Source organism: Myotis daubentonii, chromosome 6 (assembly GCF_963259705.1).
Source record: "Myotis daubentonii chromosome 6, mMyoDau2.1, whole genome shotgun sequence".
In the NCBI taxonomy this organism is placed as follows: domain Eukaryota; kingdom Metazoa; phylum Chordata; class Mammalia; order Chiroptera; family Vespertilionidae; genus Myotis; species Myotis daubentonii.
Window position 1 is genome coordinate 72,209,436 of NC_081845.1, and position 7,981 is coordinate 72,217,416.

A 7,981-nucleotide genomic window follows, 5' to 3' on the forward strand; every position below is an offset into this window, starting at 1 on the left:
CTGACATGGGCATGGTGACTCAGGCCTGCAAGGCAGTATATAGGCTGCCAGCTGTTAGCTGTCTCTCAACAGAGTCCAAAACCTGATGGGCACCCTTTCCTGCCCAGTTGGGCACCTGCCCCCTTGCCAGCTAGACACCCTTTACTTTTGGGGCCACCCCACACAGCTCCCTTCCAGGACAGCCAACATACATTCGAAACCTGCAAAAGAATCAAAGGTTAATATAACATATCAATACAATGAAACATCATGGCTGCTTTAGGCAGCCGAATCTTCTGCTACTAAACATGTGACCCCATAAATTGTCCTTGTCTCTTTGGAGCCTTGTCCATGAAGATGCAGGCATTATCTAAGTGTATTATACAGTACTGTGGGGGCTCCTGGTGACAGGAGTGATCGCGAGCCATGTTACCGGCATCAGGCAGGTCGAGCACGCCGTAGCTTGAGCTTGAGCGGGTTGCATTGATCTCGATCGATGCTCCATTTGGTGATGAAGTCTTTCCGGGTCATGGATGGATCCGCTGACCGCACGTGAGTGTGGTGGACCCAGGTCGCGATGCCATCTACCTTGAGAGCGGTGGGGGTGGTCAGCACCACAGTGTAGGGACCTTTCCAACGTGGTTCTAGGGTCTCCCGGCGGTGCCTTCTGACGTAGACCCAATCTCCTGGTCTGTGCTGATGAGGAGTTGGGGTTGGGCTGGCTTCGTAGATGGCGCGGAGGCGTGGCCAAATGTCCTCATGTGCCTTCTGGAGCCCTCTCAAAGAAAGAGATAGTTCTTGATTTTCAAATTCAGCGAGAAGGTCAGCTTTAAGGTTAGGAATGATAGGGGGTGGCCTGCCAAACATGATTTCATAGGGAGTAAAGCCCAGGGTGTAAGGGGAGTTCCTTACCCGGTAAAGGGCATATGGTAGGAGAGCCACCCAGTCCCCACCAGTCTCCATGGTTAATTTGGTAAGGGTCTCTTTTAGAGTTCTGTTCATTCTTTCTACCTGACCTGAACTCTGGGGTCTATAAGCACAATGTAATTTCCAATTTGCCCCAATAGCCCTGGTTACTACCTGTGTTACCTGTGAAATAAAGGCTGGCCCGTTGTCGGACCCTATCATAGCAGGAAAACCATACCTGGGTAAGATGTCTTCGAGCAGCTTCTTGGCCACCGTCTGAGCTGTTTCATGCTTGGTTGGGTATGCCTCTACCCAGCCAGAGAAGGTGTCTACAAATACTAAAAGATATTTATAACCATACTTCCCTGGTTTAATTTCAGTGAAGTCGACTTCCCATTGTGCTCCCGGTTTGGTGCCTCTGAGCCTGGTCCCTCTTTCATTTGATCCAGCTCTTGTGTTTGTGAGTTGACAGGTCTTGCAGGCAGATACAACCTGATCTATCTTGGTATCCTGCTGGTGAATCTTGATCCCAGCATGTCGAATTAAGTCCTTCATTTTCCGGGTCCCCAGGTGAGTAGACCGGTGCATATGTTCTAATACCGTGTCCCCGAGCCGGTCTGGTAGTATGAGTTCCCCTTCTGGTGTATGCCACCATCCCTTTATTTCATGGGCTCTGGGGAGCTTTCTGATGCGTTGCAATTCTTCCTGGGAGTACTTGGGCTGGTCTGGTAAGACTGGGTCCCCTGGGTCTGGGAGTTGTAAGGCCATGGTAGGGACCGAGGTAAGGGCTACTGCCTTCGCAGCCTGGTCAGCCTTTTGGTTACCTCTTGCTACCGGGTCATCAGCTTTCTGGTGCCCTTGGCAGTGGATTATGGCTAACTTGGCAGGAAGCCATAAGGCTGCAAGCAGATCGAGAATCTCTTGCTTATTTTTTATTGTCCGTCCCTCTGCCGTCAGCAGCCCTCTCTCCTGATAGATTGCTCCGTGGACATGAGCTGTAGCAAATGCATAACGGCTGTCTGTGTAAACGTTAAGCCGCTTTCCAGCCCCCAGCGTCAGTGCCTTAGTAAGGGCGATGAGTTCTGCTCGCTGGGCTGACGTCCCGGAGGGCAGGGCCTCCGCCCACACAGTGTCCGTTTCAGTGACCACCGCTGCACCCGCGTACCTGCACCCGTCCCGCACGAAGCTGCTCCCATCCGTGAACCAGGTGGCCTCTGCATCAGGGAGGGGCTGGTCGGTCAAGTCCTTCCGGAGTCCATGCACCTGCTCTAGGATTCCCGCACAGTCGTGTAGTGGGGCATCTAAGTCAGGGTCGGGCAGCAAAGTAGCGGGATTGAGGGCCGCACTGGGGTGGAACCGTACTCTTGGAGGGTTGAGTAGGAGGCTCTGGTAATGGGTTATACGAGCGTTACTCATCCATCTGTCAGGAGGCTGCTTCAGGACTCCCTCAATGGCATGTGGGGTTGTAATCCAGATTTCCTGCCCCAGGGTCAGTTTGTCGGCGTCTTTGACTAAGAGCGCTGTTGCCGCGATAATTCTCAGGCATGGTGGCCAGCCGGCAGCTACAGGATCTAACTTCTTGGACAAATAAGCCACTGGGCGGCTCCAGGGGCCTAAAGCTTGAGTCAAGACCCCTTTCGCTATCCCTTTGTGTTCATCCACAAAGAGGTGAAAGGGCTTTGTAATATCTGGCAGGCCCAGGGCTGGGGCACCTAGAAGGGCCTTCTTTAACTGCCTAAAGGCAGCTTCATCTTTCTCAGTCCAGTCAAACGCCTTTCCCTCTTTGGTAGCTTCATATAGGGGCCTGGCGATTTCGGCAAAACCCGGTATCCAGAGGCGGCAGTAGCCGGCCGATCCTAGGAATTCCCTTACTTCTCTTCGGGAGGTGGGAGTAGGGATTTTCAAAACAGTCTCTTTCCTGGCATCCGATAACCGCCGCTGCCCGCCCTCCAGGATGTATCCCAGGTAACTCACCCTTTCTCGACATAACTGAGCCTTCCTCGCGGATGCCCGGTACCCTAAGGCCCCCAGGGTGGCCAATAGATCTTGGGTCCCCCGCTCACAGTCCTTGGCTGTGTCTGCAGCAATCAAGATGTCATCTACGTACTGGAGGAGGGTGAGGTTGGGGTGTTCCCTTCTGTACTCACCCAGGTCCTCGTGCAGCGCCTCGTCGAAGATGGTGGGCGAGTTTTTGAACCCCTGGGGTAGGCGTGTCCAAGTCAGCTGTCCACTGAAGCCCTCCTCTGGGTCATGCCACTCAAAGGCGAACAGGGACTGACTTTGAGGTGCTAGGGGTAGACTGAAGAAGGCATCTTTCAGATCTAATACCGTGTACCAGACTTTAGAGGGTGCCAAGGAGCTCAAGAGAGTGTACGGGTTTGGGACTGTTGGGTGTATGTCCATAACTCTTTTATTTACTTCTCGGAGGTCCTGTACTGGCCTGTAGTCGTTTGTCTGGGGCTTTTTAACCGGCAGTAGGGGAGTGTTCCATGCAGACTGGCAGGGAACTAACACCCCCAAGCTCTTCAGTCTCCTGATATGAGGCTGAATCCCCTTCCGTGCCTCCTGAGGCATAGGGTACTGCTTGATTCTTACCAGACCTTCTCCTGGTTTTAGTTCTACTAGGACTGGGGCCCTGTGGGCGGCCAGCCCCACCCCTCCTGTCTCTGCCCATGCTGTTGGGAATTCTTGTAGCCATTTGTCCATACTGCCCTCCACCAGGGAAGTCTTCTGGTAGAGGCGATATTCATCCTCTAGCCTCATGGTCAGGACCTGAATGGGGCGGCCCTCCTCATCGGTGACCTGAGGCCCCCCTTGTCTGAAAGTTATTTGAGCTCCAATTTTGGTCAGTAGGTCCCGTCCTAATAGTGGGTAGGGGCATTCCGGTATTACCATGAAAGAGTGGGATACCTGGCCTGTTCCTAAATCTACTGTCCTTCGGGTAGTCCATGAATACTGGCTCATACCAGTTGCTCCTTGCACCCAGGACTTTTTATTCGCCAGTTTTCCTTGCGGGGTACGGAGGACCGAATGTTGTGCCCCGGTGTCAACAAGGAAGTTAACAGGAGTCCCCTCCACTCTGAGAGTTATCCTGGGCTCGGGGAGGGGGTCCGAACCCTGACTCCCCTAATCACTCAGTTCACCCAGCTCTAAGACCTTGACTCGGTCAGTCCTGTCTCCCTTCTCACCGGCCTTCTTCGGACACTCTCGAGCCCAGTGCCCTATGTCCATGCAAAACTTACATTGATTCTTCCGTAGCCCCCGCCTCCCCTCTTGGGTGGTCTGCTTACCTCTTCCTTTATTGCTTGCAAGCTGTCGGAAGCGACGGTCTCGCTCCTTGGGGAAGTCCATGGTCGTAGCCAGCAGGACCCTAGCCAGGTCCCGAGCTTGCCTACTGCTAGAGGCAGCCACGACGCGAGCTTGCCTGTCTTCTGGAGACTCTCGGTTATTGTACACCTTCTCTGCCACTGCCAGTAAATCCTGTAAACTCTTCTCTCCCAACCTATCTACTTTTTGTAGTTTCCTTTTAATATCCGCGGCCGACTGGTTTACAAAGCTTATGATCACAGCTGCCTTGTTTTCAGGAGCTTCTGGATTCATGGGGGTGTAGGTACGGTAAGCCTCCATGATCCGTTCTAAAAAGGCAGCTGGAGACTCATCCCTTTCCTGCTGAACATTCCCCACCTTGGCCAAATTAGTTGGCTTTCTAGCAGCCATTCTGAGACCTCTCATTAGGGTCTGACGATAGACCGAAAGCCTCTCCTTACCTTCTGCCGTGTTGAAATCCCATTCAGGCCTAGTTAAGGGAAAAGAGACATCTATCTGGACCTGGTTGGCAGTTGGGTTTCCATCCACGCCTGGAACCACTTTCCGGGCCTCATTGAGGATCCTTTCTCTCTCTTCCGTCGTGAACAGAACCTGTAAAAGCTGCTGACAGTCGTCCCATGTGGGCTGATGGGTGAAAAGAACAGAATCTAGCAAGTCAATAAGTCCCCCTGGTTTCTCAGAAAACTTGGGGTTTTGTGCCTTCCAGTTATAGAGATCGGATGTTGAAAAAGGCCAATAATGATACGGTTGGTTGCCATCCGCATCCGGGGGTCCAGCGGCCCGTAAGGGCAGGGTCTTGATAGTGGAGTCAGGTGCTGCAGCAGACAGTTCCCGCTGAGCCCTTTGCCGGGTGAGAGGCGGGCCTCCTACCGAGGCCACTCCCGGAACCCCGCCCCCAGCCACTCCCAGAACCCCGCCCCCAGCCACTCCCGGAACTCCGCCCCCAGCCACTCCCGGCGTGGAAGGATCGTCCCTCCATGGGCTATATGGGGGAGGAAAGATTAGTTCTTCTTCAGTCCCCCCCTGCAGGATAGGGAGGGGAGGGGCCGAAGGCTGGGTGAGAGTCTTCCTTTTCTCCTCCTTTTCCGTTCTCTGCAAAGCAAGAATGGGCTTCGGCCCGGGAGGACGTGGAGGTAGGAAGGGCCTGAGCCAAGATGGCGGGTCTTCCACGAGGTCCTGCCAAGTAACAATGTAAGAAAGCTGACCAGGACGTCCCCCCCTAAGTCGGGAGACGACATCCCTGACTCGGCGGATGGTGGGGAGGTCAAAAGTCCCCTCCGGCGGCCACCCAACGTCCAAAGTTGGCCACTCCCTGGAACAAAAAGTCTGCCACCGGTCTTTCCGAACCTCTGCACTGAGGTCCCTGGCTCTTTCCCTTACCTCTCTGAAATGATCGACCATAATGCTTAAAGGGGTAGTGTGAGTCTGTCCCATAATGTCCGTCCAGTGAGTCCACAAAATAAAACCAAAAAGACACAAACACAAACAACAAACGGGCCCGAAAATACAGTCTTCCAACGCCATGGAAGCAGAACCAAAACAGGCTTCCAATTCCATGGAAGCCAAACCCGAACGCTAGACAATGGCCTTATACCAAACTAGCTAGCAGGAGCGACCTGCTTTCCGCGAGGGGCATATCCATCCCTCTGAGGGGCATATCCATCCCTCCTGGGGGGGCGGAACGTCTTCCAACTCCCCCCCGCCTGTGGTCTTTTGGGGTGCGTCCACCTAGACCCTCTCAGGCAATTACAGATTCCAGAAATGAGCTCACACTGAACAAAACACACAACAAACAAAACAAACAACACACCTACCCCTGCCGCGGTCAGTCAGACTCTCCGGATTGCGGGTCCCTCGATGGTCCTGGGAATCCCGGACGAGCCCCCAAAATGTTGTGCCCAGATTTCAAAGTTCCCAAGACCCCCAGGGAGCCAGTCAGTCCGATGCAAAAGCAAAGAGTCCTTTATTATGCAAGCCGGCCTGCGCTCCCCGTTCACCAGACCCACCGACACAGCGGAAAGTCCAGCGGCCGAGAGAGAGAGGCCTGATGGGACAGGGGGTTTTAAAGGGGGGTGGAGTGAGGGCAGGAGAGGGCACTGTGGGCCCGGCTGATTGGCCAGGCGCGAGTCGGTACAGGATGTGGTCATAGTGATGGCGTGCACTTCCCTTGATCACCATTGGTTAATTCAGAGAAATCCTGGGTGTGGCTAGCAGCGGCTTCTTCCCGTGAGGAAGCACGTGGCCCCATCCCAAAATGGAGGACCCAAGGCAAGATGGAGGGTGCACATGGTCCTGTCCCAAGATGGAGACCCCAAGGCAAGATGGAGGGCGCAGTCCTTGTCTGGCTCCTGCTGCTGCCGCTCGAACTCGCCACAAGGCAGGATGGCCCCCCACATGGGGCCCGGCGGTCGGCCCACGCAGGCCCCGGTCCCCCCCGACTGGGCCCCGAGGGCCGCATGGACCCTCGGCCTCAGCGCGGGCAAGCGGGGAGCCGACCACGGGGGAAGGGAGGAAAGAGTGAGGCGGTGAGGCCTTCCGCCCCCATGACCTCCCCCGTGGTCGGACGCCGCCAGGCCCCCACCCCTCGGCCCGCCGCCGGCCACCGCGCAGCCGGTCCGGAGACTCGACCGCTCCGGGGAGGCCAGGCCCTACGGCGGGCGCGGAGGGATTTCAGAGCCAGGCGGTCAGACTCCTCCCCCCGCACCGCCCGGAGAGGCGGGCGGTGCGCCTTTCAATATTAGACATATGTTATTGAGCAATAATAAAGATAGACCTTAATTGTATCACTTAGAGTATTTTATTTTTAAGAATTAAAAGAATTATATAGATAACCTTAAAAACTGTCCACTGATCATCTTATATTAATATTTCAATGTTTGTGTATTTGGAGCTATAAAGCAAACATTCAGAGTGAGGTTAATGTTAACATACAGTCTACAAAAAGGCAGAAAATCTCAATAACCCTCAAATATATTATTATGTTCTCCATTACCAAATAGCAAAGAAAATAACAGGCTGACTCCAGATGTTCTCAGGAAAATGAGCTGTTGTTCAACCTGACTTTATTTTCCTTTGACTAAGCTTTATGGAGTCATTTTGGACAATTACACAATTTTCCTTGCTCTGCTTGGTCAAGAGACACTAGAGAAAAATGTTTGGGGGAAAATAGAATCACTGTACCTTTTCTTGGAGGGAACCAGCAAATGTCACTGAATGAGAAATGTTCTTGATGCAGAAGAATACACCAGTGATGAGCATATTTGCCATTCCTGATGGCTGCATCAAGCCCACACCTCCATCAGCATTCAGTGTAGCACCATGATCTGCAGGAAACCATTACATTTGTAAAAGGTCAAACATTGGTAGCCCTAAGCTTTTGAAACGAAGCAGAGAAAACAATTTCAGAGCTATTTGCTACCCTGTCCTCTGACAGCTTTTGTCCAGGCTTCCAGTAAGAGAGATTTGCTTTTATAGTCACAATCCTTTAAGTAAATACGATGCTTGTGGCTACAAAAATGCACTTGATTGCTTTCTTTGAGTCAGAAGGCTTTTATCTTGTTTCCGAAATCATAAAGCCCACTAGGCATTGCATTTTTCCAGGAGTATTGACTGATGTCTATCCTATACATTTAGGTAATCAGATAAGGGTATGGATGTTGATAGAGTAACTTTGCAGGGAGGAATTTATAATACATGAAGATTCCTTTACAATGAAAATAATGTGCCTTTTGGAGGACAGAAAAATGTTATTATTGTTCGGTTGTAACAT

At 52.7% G+C, this 7,981-nt stretch overlaps 1 protein-coding gene across 1 annotated transcript; it reads right to left on the reverse strand.

Moving 5' to 3' along the window:
* Window positions 1-384: 384 nt before the first annotated feature.
* On the reverse strand, window positions 385-5,646 carry LOC132237185 (uncharacterized). The gene is given in 2 exon segments (XM_059701295.1): window positions 385-5,138; window positions 5,196-5,646. Coding segments are annotated over 2 exon segments (5,172 nt in total). The 3' UTR covers window positions 385-417.
* Between the last annotated feature and the right edge of the window lie 2,335 nt (window positions 5,647-7,981).